Source organism: Monodon monoceros, unplaced genomic scaffold, assembly GCF_005190385.1.
Source record: "Monodon monoceros isolate NGI ecotype Baffin Bay Population unplaced genomic scaffold, NGI_Narwhal_1 Super_Scaffold_15, whole genome shotgun sequence".
Classification (NCBI taxonomy): domain Eukaryota; kingdom Metazoa; phylum Chordata; class Mammalia; order Artiodactyla; family Monodontidae; genus Monodon; species Monodon monoceros.
Window position 1 is genome coordinate 17,486,535 of NW_021703771.1, and position 13,682 is coordinate 17,500,216.

At 38.6% G+C, this 13,682-nt stretch overlaps 1 protein-coding gene across 7 annotated transcripts in view; it reads right to left on the reverse strand.

Annotated features, from left to right (window-relative positions):
* The window catches only part of SNAP91 (synaptosome associated protein 91), a 157,059-nt gene that overhangs the window by 63,228 nt on the left and 80,149 nt on the right, over window positions 1-13,682 (reverse strand). For all 7 annotated transcript variants that reach the window (XM_029224259.1, XM_029224258.1, XM_029224261.1 and 4 more), the window contains 2 exons: window positions 11,207-11,234; window positions 1,258-1,367 (listed from right to left, as the gene is read on the reverse strand). In XM_029224259.1, the coding sequence (XP_029080092.1) occupies window positions 1,258-1,367; window positions 11,207-11,234 (138 nt within the window). The remainder of the gene's footprint in view (window positions 1-1,257; window positions 1,368-11,206; window positions 11,235-13,682) is intronic.

The following is a 13,682-nucleotide window of genomic DNA, read 5'->3' on the forward strand; positions in this document are numbered from 1 at the left end:
CATAGTTTTGATGTCTATTTCATAAATACGACTGGTCTAAGAGCCAGAACAGGGAAACATTTATTATTAAGACTGGAGTCAAAGCTTTTATAAGAAGCAATTTATCTTAGTATAGAGGCAGAAGGGACTTGGCTTTACCAAGCCTGTGATTATGAAAGCAGAATTAAGCAAGTAGAGGGTAACGTGCATAGTTAACATGCATACATTATGGGGCTTTATTGCTCAGTTCAAAATTCACGTCTCCAAATATAGGGCATTCATAATCAGAGTCACAGATACTACAAGATGGGACTAGAATGCTCTCAAGGCTAAAGAACCAAACAAAGAGTTGACCTAAAATTATTATCTGAGGAAGCCTCTCTGAGTTGGGGCTTCATTTCAGGTGGCCCAGAGATTTTACAGAAAGCACAGTCATCCCCCGTTTTCTCACTACTGTTCTGACCTTTAGGCACTATGAAAGCAATAAGGGGCCTTCCCTGGTGGTGCAGTAGATAAGACTCCACACTCCTAATACAGGGGGCCCGGATTTGATCCCTGGTCAGGGAACTAGATCCCACATGCATGCTGCAACTAAGAGTTCACATGCCACAACTAAGGAGCCCTGGAGCTGCAATTAAGCATTCCTGGAGCCTCAACTAAGGAGCCCATGAGCCACAACTAAGGAGCCCACCTGCCACAACTAAGGAGCCCATGAGCCACAACTAAGGAGCCTGCCTGCTGCAACTAAGACCTGGTGCAACCAAATAAATAAATAAATATTTTAAAAAAGCAATTAGGCACATCCTGACAGTTTCTTCCTACCACCAGAGTTTGAGTTCCTCATATGCACCAGCTAATTGGCCTGCAACTACAAGCATTTCATTTCACTACACTTCCTTTCATCTCATTTCTTACCACTTTAAGACACCCTTTAAATTTCACACAAGAAGAAACTAATTTCAGAAAACAATGTCCATATCATCCATTTCAGAAGAACCTGAAGTGTGTGCATCTTTCTTCCACTTCCTTTGCCAAATGTGTGAGCACCAAGGTGATTTCCACAGCTTAGGTCTTTCTTACACTTTGAGAGGTACAAGCCTAAGTAACTGTATGGAGTATAGAAGAACTTAGTCTATGTACCTGAAAATAACCCCAAATATCACACATTTACTAGGACTACATTTCATTTTGTGAAGTCATTGGGTTTGGTACGCAAAAATAAAATGAAAACCTGATCATAATATTAATAAACGGTTCGCTGCATTCTCATGAACTAACCTGACTGGTACAGCCGCAGATGCAGTTGCAAACAAATCAACTGGAGGGGATGTGTCAATAGTTTTAGCTGGTGTAGAATTAGGCGACGTAACAGTTGTGGCTGGAGATGACTGAAAGGGAAGATGCAAAGCACACTCTGGTCAGATTTGAATCTACAGGACACAAGGCAAGAGGACCTCCAATTTTCAGACCCATGCCATTCCCAGCAATTTTCTGGTTGCTCCTCGTGGGAGAAAAAACTCAAGAAAATTTGAAATTGAGAACTGTAATAAATAATCAGTACTGGACAAAACATGTTTCAAATTTTAAAAGTTATATGTAATTTACATAAAATTATGAACAAAATAATTGGCCTAACATTGCAATGACTTCTATGCGTGTATTTACAGTTAAAGCCAAACTATAAATTAGGAGTTTGGGATTAACAGATACACACTACTATATATAAAATAGATAAACAACAAGGTCCTACTGTATAGCACAGGGAACTTTACCAGTAACTTGAAATAACTTATAATGGAAAACAATCTGAAAAAGAATACACACACACACATACATATACATACATATAAGGGGTGAATCACTTTGCTGAACATCAGAAACTATCACAGCATTGTAAATCAACTACACTTCAATAAAAAAATAAAATAAAATCAAAGCCAAACATATTTTCTAAACATTAAATTAGTGGGAAAGATCTTGCTAGCTGCCAAAAATGGAAAAAAAAATTAATTGTAATGACTTCTGTGAAACCAAGGCCATTATTTTCTTTTCTGCATCCTAAACAGATTTCATGTAAAGTCTTCTCAGATGCCTTTAAAATCTAGAAATGTAACTTACAAAATAGTTCACAGATGGCAGAGAACAATTCCCAAACAAGATTCAAGTCACTGACAGCTTGAGGATAGCCCATCACTAATATGAAACAGATAAAACTAAAAAAGTGAAATAAAACCTAACATTTATTGTCCTGGGCTGGTTTAAGAAGAGGACTTAATAGTCAGCTAATATATCAAAAAAAAATGTTTGTTTAGTAACTATCCTAACTCTGTTTGGTATATTTAATTTGCTTGTATTCACAAGAGAAAGATTAATAGCAATTTCAAACCAATCCACCAATACTTAGTTCTGTAAGTGGAAACGAGACCTAACAGCAAGCAAAATGCACAGAGACCAAGGTCCAGCAAGGGCCATCAGACACTGCTGTAACAGGATCTAATGTCAAGTAGACCAAACTCAGAGGAAGTCTGAAAAAGAACAATTTAAGAAAAAGGACTGAGGAGATAAGAAATGTATAGGAGTTTCCAGACTTAGATAATATCTGTTTAATAGCTGTTTGTCCAAGAATATAACTAATCAAGAAGTCAAAATCCAAAGATACACAAGTGCCAAGCGCTCAGCACTTCAAGAAAGACAAACCCATGAGCAGTATGGATGCTGTTGCTCAGAAAGGGTGAACTCAAGCTTTGCTCTTCACCCAAAATTTAAAATTTCCAAATGGAATGTGAAAGATTATCAAGGGGATAGAAAGGACTAACATTAATTTGCATGTCATCCATTGTGGACACTGACAACTCTGAAATAAATTAGTGGCTTTTTTTTTTAAACGAATATATGTGGGCTTCCCTGGTGGCGCAGAGCTTAAGAATCCACCTGCCAATGCAGGGGACATGGGTTCAAGCCCTGGTCCAAGAAGACCCTACATGTCGCAGAGCAACTAGGCTGGTTCGCCACAAATACTGAGCCTGCACTCTGGAGCCCACGAGCCACAACTACTGAAGCCCGTGTGCCTAGAGCCCGTGCTCGGCAACAAGAGAAGCCACCACAATGAGAAGCCTGCTCACCTCTACGAGGAGTAGCCCCTGCTTGCCGCAGCTAGAGAAAGCCCACGCACGGCAACGAAGACCCAACACAGCCAAAAATAAAATAAATAAATTTATAAAAATAAACCAATACATGTAAATACCTTAGAAAGTGATGTTTATGAAACACCAGGGAGAACGTAATGACAGCAATGAATCTACCAATATAAATGCAGAAAAGAAGGTCTTCAAAGGCTCATTAAAAACTGCCTTGTAATAATAAGTTCTGAAGAGATGCCGGAGGTATGAAAACAGAACCAAAATAATCCTGTTATTACAAGAAGAAAAGATGAAAATTCAATTTGGCCAAACTGCAGAAACAGACCATCCCAAAGGATTCCAGAATTTTACCACACTCTACTCAGTATTCGTATGGTGAAATTTTTCCACAGACATAATGATTTTATTCATTTTTCTTTTAATAGATCTTTATTGGAATAAAATTGCTTCACAATACTGTGTTAGTTTCAGTTGCACAACAAAGCAAATCGGCCATATGCATACACATGTCCCCATGTCCCCTCCCTCTTGAGCCTCCCTCCCATCCTCCCTATCCCACCCCCTAGGTCACCGCAAAGCACCGAGCCGACCTCCCTGTGCTATGCTGCTGTTTCCCACCAGCCAACTATTTTACATTTGGTAGTGTATATATGTCAATGGCACTCTCACTTCGCCCCAGCTTCGCCCTCCCACCCCACATCTTCAAGTCCATTCTCTACGTCTACCTCTTTATTCCTGCCCTGCAACTAGGTTCATCAGTACCATATATATTTTTTTAGATTCCATATATATGCGTTAGCGTATCATATTTTTCTCTTTCTGACTTACTTCACTCTGTATGACAGACTCTAGGTCCATCCACCTCACTACAAATAACTCAATTTCATTTCTTTTTATGGCTGAGTAATATTCCATTGTATATATGTGCCATGTCTTCTTTATCCATTCATCTGTCGATGGACACTTAGGTTGCTTCCATGTCCTGGCTATTGTAAACAGTGCTGCAATGAACATTGTGGTACATGACTCTTTTTGAATTATGGTTTTCTCAGGGTATATGCCCAGTAGGGGGATTGCTGGGTCATATGGTAGCTGTATGTTTAGTTTCTTAAGGAACATGCATACTGTTCTCCATAGCAGCTGTATCAATTTACATTCCTACCAACAGTGCAAGAGGTTTCCCTTTTCTCCACACCCTCTTCAGCATTTATCGTTTGTAGTGTTTTTGATGGTGTCCATTCTGACTGGTGTGAGATGATATCACATTGTAGTTTTGATTTGCATTTCTCTGATTAATGATGTTGAGCATTCTTTCATGTGTTTGTTGGCAATCTGTATATCTTCTTTGGAGAAATGTCTCTTTAGGTCTTCCACCCGTTTTTGGATTGGGTTGTTTGTTTTTTTGATATTGAGCTGCTTGTAAATTTTGGAGATTAATCCTTTGTCAGTTACTTCATTTGCAAATATTTTCTCTCATTCTGAGGGTTGTCTTTTGGTCTTGTTTATGGTTTCCTTTGCTGTGCAAAAGCTTTGAAGTTTAATTAGGTCCCATTTGTTTATTTTTGTTTTTATTTCCATTACTCTAGGAGGTGGGTCAGAAAGGATCTTGCTGTGATTTATGTCATAGAGTGTTCTGCCTATGTTTTCCTCTAAGAGTTTGATAGTGTCTGGCCTTACATTTAGGTCTTTAATCCACTTTGAGTTTATTTTTGTGTATGGTGTTAGGGAATGTTCTAATTTCATTCTTTTACATGTAGCTGTCCAGTTTTCCCAGCACCAATTATTGAAGAGGCTGTCTTTTCTCCACTGTATATTCTTGCCTCTTTTATCAAAGATAAGGTGACCATATATGCGTGGGTTTATCTCTGGGCTTTCTACCCTGTTCCATTGATCTATATTTCTGTTTTTGTGCCAGTACCATACTGTCTTGATTACTGTAGCTTTGTAGTATAGTCTGAAGTCAGGGAGCCTGATTCCTCCAGCTCTGTTTTTCGTTCTCAAGATTTCTTTGGCTATTCGGGGTCCTTTGTGTTTCCATACAAATTGTGAAATTTTTTGTTCTACTTCTGTGAAAAATGCCAGTGGTAATTTCATAGGGATTGCATTGAATCTGTAGATTGCTCTAGGCAGTATAGTCGTTTTCACAATGTTGATTCTTCGAATTCAAGAACACGGTATATCTCTCCATCTATTTGTATCATCTTTAATTTCTTTCATCAGTGTCTTATAATTTTCTGCATACAGGTCTTTTGCCTCCTTAGGTAGGTTTATTCCTAGGTGTTTTACTCTTTTTGTTGCAATGGTAAATGGGATTGTTTTCTTAATTTCACTTTCAGATTTTTCTTCATTAGTGTATAGGAATGCAAGAGATTTCTGCACATTAATTTTGTATCCTGCTACTTTTATCAAATTCATTGATTAGCTCTAGTAGTTTTCTGGTGGCATCTTTAGGATTTTCTATGTATAGTGTCATGCCACTGGCAAACAGTGACAGTTTTACTTCTTCTTTTCTGATTTGGATTCCTTTTATTTCTTTTTCTTCTGATTGCTGTGGCTAGGACTTCCAAAATTATGTTGAATAAAGTGGCGAGAGTGGACATCCTTGTCTTGTTCCTAATCTTAGTGGAATGCTTTCAGTTTTTCACCATTGAGTATGATGCTTGCTGTGGGTTTGTCATATATGGCCTTTATTATGTTGAGGTAGGTTCCCTCTATGCCCAATTTCTGGAGAGGCTTTTTTTTTTATCATAAATGGGTGTTGAATTTTGTCAAAAGCTTCTTCTGCATCTATTGATATGATCATATGGTTTTTATTCCTTAATTTGTTAGTGTGGTGTTTCACATTGATTGATTTACATGTATTGAAGAATGCTTGCATCCCTGGGATAAATCTCACTTGATCATGGTGTATGATCCTTTTAATGTGCTGTTGGATTCCACTTGCTAGTATTTTGTTCAGGAGTTTTGCATCTGTGTGCATCAGTGATATTGGTCTATAATTTTCTTATTTTGTGATCTCTTCTGGTTTTGCTATCAGCATGATGGTGGCTTCATAGAATCCATTTGGGAGTATTTCTCCCTCTGCAATTTTTTGGAAGAGTTTGAGAAGGATGGGTGTTAGCTCTTCTCTAAATGTTTGCTAGAATTCACCTGTGGAGCCATCTGGTCCTGCACTTTTGTTTGTTGGAAGATTTTTAATTACCGTTTCAATTTCATTACTTGTGATAGATCTGTTTATATTTTCGAATTCTTCCTGGTTCAGTCTTGGAAAATTTTACCTTTCCAAGAATTTTTCCATTTCTCTGTGGTTGTCCATTTTATTGGCATATAGTTGTTTGTAGTAGTCTCTTATAATCCTTTGTATTTCTGCAGTGTCAGTTGTGATTTTTCCTTTTTCATTTCTAATTTTATTGATTTGCATCCTCTCCCTTTTTTTCTTGATGAGTCTGGCTAAGGGTTTACCAATTTTGTTTATCTTCTCAAAGAACCAGTTTTTATTGACCTTTGTTACTGTTTTGTTTCTATTTCACTTATTTCTGCTCTGATCTTTATGATTTCTTTCCTTCTACTGACTTTGGTTTTTCTTTGTTCTTCTTTCTCTAGTTGTTTTAAGTGTAGGGTTAGATTGTTCATTTGAGATGTTTCTTGTTTCTGGAGTTGAGATTGAATTGCTATAAACTTCCCTCTTAGAACTGCTTTTGTTGTGCCCCATAGGTTTTGGGCCTTCGTGTTTTCGTTGTCATTTGTTTCTATGTATATTTTAATTTCTTCTTTGATTTCTTCAGTGATCTCTTGGTTATTTAGTAGCACACTATTTAGCCTCCATATATTCGTGTTTTTTATAGTTTTTTTTCCTGTAACTGACTTCCAATCTCATAGCACTGTGGTCAGCAAAGATGCCTGATATGATTTCAATTTTCTTAAATTTTCCAAGGCTTGATTTGTGACCCAAGATGTGATCTATCCTGCAGAATGTTCCATGTGCACTAGAGAAGAAAGTGTATTCTGCCACTTTTGGGTGGAATGTTCTATAAATATCAATTAGATCTATCTGGTCTATTGTGCCACTTAAAGCTGTATTTCTTTATTTATTTTCTGTTTGGATGATCTGTCCATTGTTATAAGTGGGGTGTTAAAGTCCCCTACTATCATTGTGTTACTGTCGATTTCTCCTTTCATGGTTGTTAGCATTTGCCTTATGTACTGAGGTGTTCCTTTGTTGGGTGCATAAACATTTATAATTGTTACATCTTCTTCTTGGATTGATCCTTTGATCATTATATAGTGTCCATCCTTATCTCTTGTAACAGTCTTTATTTTAAAGTCTATTTTATCTGATATGAGTATTGTCAGTCCAGTTTTCTTTTGATTTCCATTGCATGGAATATCTTTTTCCATCCCTTCACTTTCAGTCTGTATGTGTCCCTAGGTCTGAAGTGGGTCTCTTGTTGACAGCATATATATGGGTCTTGTTTCTCTACCCATTCAGCCAGTCTGTGTCTTTTGGTTGGGGCATTTAATCCATTTACATTCAGGGTCATTATTGATATGTATATTCCTATTACCATTTTCTTAGTTGTTTTGTGTTTGTTTTTGTGCGTCTTTTCCTTCTCTTGTGTTTCCCGCTTAGAGAAGTCTCTTTAGCATTTGTTGTAAAGCTGGTTTGGTGGTGCTGAATTCTCTTAGCTTTTACTTGTCTGAAAAGCTTTTGACCTCTCCACTGAATGTGAAGGAGATCCTTGCTGGGTAGAGTAATCTTGGTTATAGGTTTTTCTCTTTCATCACTTTAAGTATATCCTGCCACTCCCTTCTGGCCTGCAGAGTTTCTGTTGAAAAATCAGCTGATAACCTTATGGGGATTCCTGTGTATTTTATTTTCATTTTTCACTTTCTGCTTTTAATATTTTTTCTTTGAATTTAATTTTTGTTAGTTTGATTAATGTGTCTTGGTGTGTTTTTTCTAGGGTTTATCCTGTATGGGACTCTCTGTGCTTCCTGGACTTGGGTGACTATTTCCTTTCCCATGTTAGGGAAGTTTTCAACTATAATCTCTTCAAATATTTTCTCAGACCCTTTCTTTTTCTCTTCTTCTTCTGGGACCCCTATAATTTGAATGTTGGTGTGTTTAGTGTTGTCTGAGAGGTCTTCAATTCTTTTCATTCTTTTTTCTTTATTCTGCTCCTTGGCAGTTATTTCCACCATTTTGTCTTCCAGCTCACTTATTCATTCTTCTGCCTCAGTTATTCTGTTATTGATTCCTTCTAGTGTATTTTTAATTTCAGTTATTGTGTTGTTCATCTCTGTTTGTTCTTTAGTTCTTCTAGATCTTTGTTAAAACATTTCTTGTATTTTCTCAATCCATGCCTCCATTCTATTTTCAAGGTTTTGGATCATGTTTACTATCATTACTCTGAATTCTTTTTCAGGTAGATTGCCTATTTCCTTTTCATTTATTTGGTCTTGTAGGTTTTTACCTTGCTCCTTCATCTGTGACATAGTTTTTTGCCTTTTTTTTTTTTTTTATGAGTGGGATTGTGTTACTGTCTTACTGGTTGTTTGGTCTGCGGCTTCCAACACTGGAGTTTGTAGGCTGCTGGTTAGAGCGCTGCTTCTTGGTGCTGAGGTGAGGAACTCCGTGCGACCTCACTGCGATGAATATTCCCTGGGGTCTGAGGTTCTCTGTTAGTCCTGTAGTTCGGACTCGGAGCTCCCACCGCAGGAACTTCGGCCCAACCCCAGGCTCATGAACCAATATTCCACAAGCCACGTGGGGTGGCAAAAAAAAAAACCCAAAACAAAAAAACCCGAATAACAAAGTAAAAAATAAAATTAGAGTAGGAAACTAACAGATATGTTAGAGAGAATATAAAAATAAAATATAGATGAATCAACCGTAAGGTACATCAGTACCACAATAGTAAAAAAGAGGAGGGAAAAGAAAACAAAAAATGGGGGGAAAGGCCTTGGCTGTGGAGGGCAGGGAGTAAGCAAGGGTGAGGTTTGGACAATGGGTGGGGCCAGTGCTCAGGACCCACAGGGCTGGAAAAGGCCCTGGGGACAGTAGGGGGTGGGGCTTAGGCTCAAGGAACAGAAGGGGCCCAGGCGTGCCCCCCACCCCTGGTCTCAGAGGGCGGGGGACCTTACCTGGGAGCCCAGCAGGCTTCCTGGGTTCAAGGGGGTGGGGCAAACGCCCTCCCCTCCTCTCTCGCTACTCCCAGAGGACCACCGCCCCACCACCTCCTGCCTCTCCTGATCTCCCCGGCCTCCCTCCTATGCCCCGAGGACCAATGTGGCTGGCAGGGAGGGGTGGGTCTTGGTGGGGAGGGGACCGGCCTGGGAGCTCAGCAGGCTCCCCATGCCCGAGTGGGTGGGGCAATCACCCTCTGCTCCTCTCCTGCGCCTCCCACAGGGCCCCTCCCGCCTGCTTTTCCTAATCTTCCTGGCCTCCCTCCTATGCTCCCAGAACCCACGTCGCCTGGAGGGGGCTTTGGATTGTAGGGGACCAGCCTGGGAGGTCAGAGGCTCCTACGGCCCCAGTGGGCAGGGCAATCGCCCTCTGCTCCTCTCCCGCTCCTCCTGGATGGCCCCTCCCGCCTGCCTCTCCTGATCTCCCCGGCCTCAGGGGCACTGATCTTGTCTGGCATCCACTTCTCCTCCCCACTCAGTCCCCCTACGTCCTACTGGTTCACTTTGGGGTTCCTCCAATCTCCTTGGGCATCAGAGTCCCCCACCAGCGGCCAGCAGGCTCCCTAGTTGTGGGGAGACACTAACTCTGCATCTTTCCACACCGTCATCTTCTCCCATGTGACATAATGATTTTACACCTGTCTCTGTAGCAGAATCACCAGGGAGCTTAGGTTGTTTGTTTCTTTGTTTGATTGTTGGAGCTCCCTGAGGGTCTCTTGGGCAGCCAGCCAGGTATTGACACAGTAAAGGGTGTCTGGGGTACCCTGTGCAGTCATAATGCCAACTTTTTTGTCTGTAATAACAGCAGTTATGTAACAGAAATTTGGCAAAGAGGAAAGAGCACATTTATCACATTTTTGCAATGAAAATGGCAATGTGAAAAATACAATGGCAAATGTGAACTACTGATCTATAGAAGTAAATACTCTTGTCACTAACAACCCTAATCCTGTCCTTCAGGATGCTAAAGGAGAGACAGAGGTGAAGGAGTTGTGACAGTTATTACGGTAGACTGTCTAAAAGGTATGCTTGTGAGGATACCCAATGACAATTGGTTTCTCTACCATCAAAGCAGGCACAATGTTATGTGCCTTATTTATGTCACAGGGCTGTGATTCAGAGTACGAGAAAGTGCTTTGTTACTAGTAAGACGTTAACACTGACACATTTGTTTTCAGTTGTAATATAAATGTATGAAAATTTCGTCTACTTAAAGAAAAATTTAGTCCAGATAAGGGCTAAGTACACATTGCTATATGACTAAGAAACTAATATAAAGGGGAATACATAAAAACTTACCTTTCCTCAAGAAATTAAAAATAAAATTACCATATGATTCAGCAATTCCACTTCTGGGTGTAGACCCAAAAGAACTGCAAACAGGGACTTGAACAGATACTTGTACGCCATGTTCACAGGAGTGTTATTTACAATAGCCAAAAGGCGGAAGTGACCCAAGTGATCATTAATGGATGGATGGATGGATGAACAAAATGTGGTACATAGAATGGAATAGTATTCAGACTTAAAAAGAAAGGAAATTTCTGACATATGCTACAAAATGGATGAACGCTGAAGATTCTGTGCTAAGTAAAATATGCCAGTCATGAAAGGACAGATACTGAAGGACAGTTCCACTTATTTGAGGTACCTAGAGTAATCAAATTCATAGAGACAGAAAGTAGAATGGTGCCTGCCAGGAGCTGGGGGTGAGAGTGGTCAGAGAGGGGAACGGGGAGTTAGTGTTTAAAGGCTACAGAGTTTCAGCTGGGGAAGATGACAAATGTTCTCCAACCAGATGATAGCAATGGCTGCCCAACAATGTGAATGTACTTAATGCCACTGAACTGTACAATCAAAAGTTGTTAAAATGGTCAAAACAAAACAAAAAACAAACTTACCTTACTTAATGGAGAGGGAGCACCAGATCTAAAAGGCAACCAAAAAGGATTAAAATTGGATATACATGAATACATTTGTAGAAGCACTTAAGTTTGATGGTTGGTCAAGCATGAACTTGTTTATATACAGACTTTTTTAGTAATGGATAAACTATTTTTAAAATATATTTTATCTTTTACTCAATTACAACATCTGCTTCCAATGTCTCCCATCCACTTAATTTCTAGTATTAGAAATTCTTAAATTCAAAATCTTTTTTTTGGTATCTCTAGCAACTCAATTAATTATTCGAATTGATCTTTATTGCGTATGTCCATCAAAAATAAACTGTTCAAATTGGAATTTTAAAAAAATTGCCAAGACTTGGGAAAAATAATGCTTTACAGAATTTTTAGAAAATCGTCCAGTTTATTATTTTTAAAAGTTAGAAAACCCATTAAGGTTAAAGCACATTGTGATTCATTTAGTCATAATTGTGATACATAAAAGGAACACTAGAATTAAAAAAAAGATCCCTACAAGCCCTGTGCCTGATGTGTGTCTCAGCTTCCATACTGAGCTGAGACACACTGTGCATACTCCACACTGTGTGTACTCCTAGAGATTGTCTGGTTTTTTTCATGGCTGTAATGAAAACTATCTATGAGAAATATTCCCATTATCCTGTGAGAACTTGGGAGCTGGAAAAAGAAGAGTAACCTCAATGCTTGTGTCTAAGGGAGTGAGGGAAAATCAGGAAGAAATACATTTTTTTTTTTTTCAGTTAGATTGCTGGTAGCACTGATTATATATATCATTTCCAGAAAAATGCTTCAGAGATGACTGCCTAAACAGCTTAGGTTTTACTAACCTGAGTTGGTGGAAAATAAATTAGTAAGGAAACAAAATGAAGAAAAAAAGACATTTCAGTAAGAAGACTATTGTCAGGGTCTCAGAGAATGGCAGGGATGCCCTTCTACTTATCTACAGAGAAAATATCACACGTGGCAGGAGTAAAATAAAATCAGCAGAGATTTAGTAACTGGAGTTTTGTACAATATCATGAATTTTTATTTTATTGGATATAGCAAAAGAAATTTAACAATATTATATGCCAGATTAATACCTCTTATGTTCAACTTCATTTGCAAACACAAGCCTGCCATTTCCTGTCTAAATTTAGTTCTCACTTAAAATGAACATGAAAGCAAGGGCTAACAGAGATTTCTGTGATATAAGGAAGACAGATGCATAAGGGTTACACTCGATTAGGTTATGTGTACTTGGGCTGTTATCTTCAGAGTAACATATCCTATGAAGAAAAGGATATATGCTTCTCTATATTGCTCACTAAGTGTCTACTGAAATAAATGGAATCACAGTATTCTCTATATCTCAGAAACTTAGGAATCTAAAAATCTAGTACTGAGGTTGAAAATTCCCTAATGAGTTTCTGGTTAATAATTCCTCCACTCCTACCATTTTTTTCTCTTTACATATGCGGAAAAGGAAGGGAGTTAAGTCTAAATAAAAATTCAAGAAAATATTAGCCTTAACTCTGCAAAGAAAACATAGAAGCCATCTGATGTGGTCAGTTTCTAAGAATGAGTTAATTGAAATTAATTTGTTTCTCTCTCAAGAGATTTTCATGAACCAATTCTTAGTGGTACTGACACAGTGAGGAATATTAATATAGAAAAGAGAACTGAGGATGAATGAGAACTTTTTGAACTGTATTTCCAAACTAATACATAAAAGTTTCTAACATATTCTATACTCTGTAGCACAATAAAGATATAGTAAAAATGACAGAATTTCTCTACCTACTACTAAAGAATATCATGCTCAAACCTAAGTACAAAATATCATAAGTGGCACAAGAATCACTTTGTCAAGCTCTTGCATGAGTGCTATTACTAAATGACACTTGTAGCTACCCCATGGATTCAGCAAAAAAATCTCCTGTCTCCCACTATCATCCCACTTAAAGCACTGTATCTTATTCGTCTGTCTTCTCCACTAGATGCCAAATTTTTTGAAGGAAGCAAACCTATCTCATTGTTTTATATCAGATAAACATATTAACCAAAATAAACTAACCAAACATCTTAAAAATAAATTAACCAAACATCTTAAAAATTATATTGTATGAAACTAAACTGTCAGGATGTATGACTTCTGTTCCCATGGACCAGATCCAGGTTTTGCCATGATTTCATCAAAAAGGTAGAACCAGAGGTGCTCCCATTGGGGCCACAGCTTTAAAAAGCATCACTCAACACTGATTCAAGTCTGAGAGCTCTGAGGCTCAGAGAGGTAAATAACTCGCCAAAGTCTCATCATTCTTTAATGGTGGATTTCAGGCTCCAGTCCAAGTCTGTCTGTGCACATTTCACATTCCAGCCCGTCCTGACAAAAGCACAGGAGCCCAGCACATTTGTTCCTCCCCTACACAACACACAAATTGCTTCTTTTTACCTGTTCCTCAGCTGATTT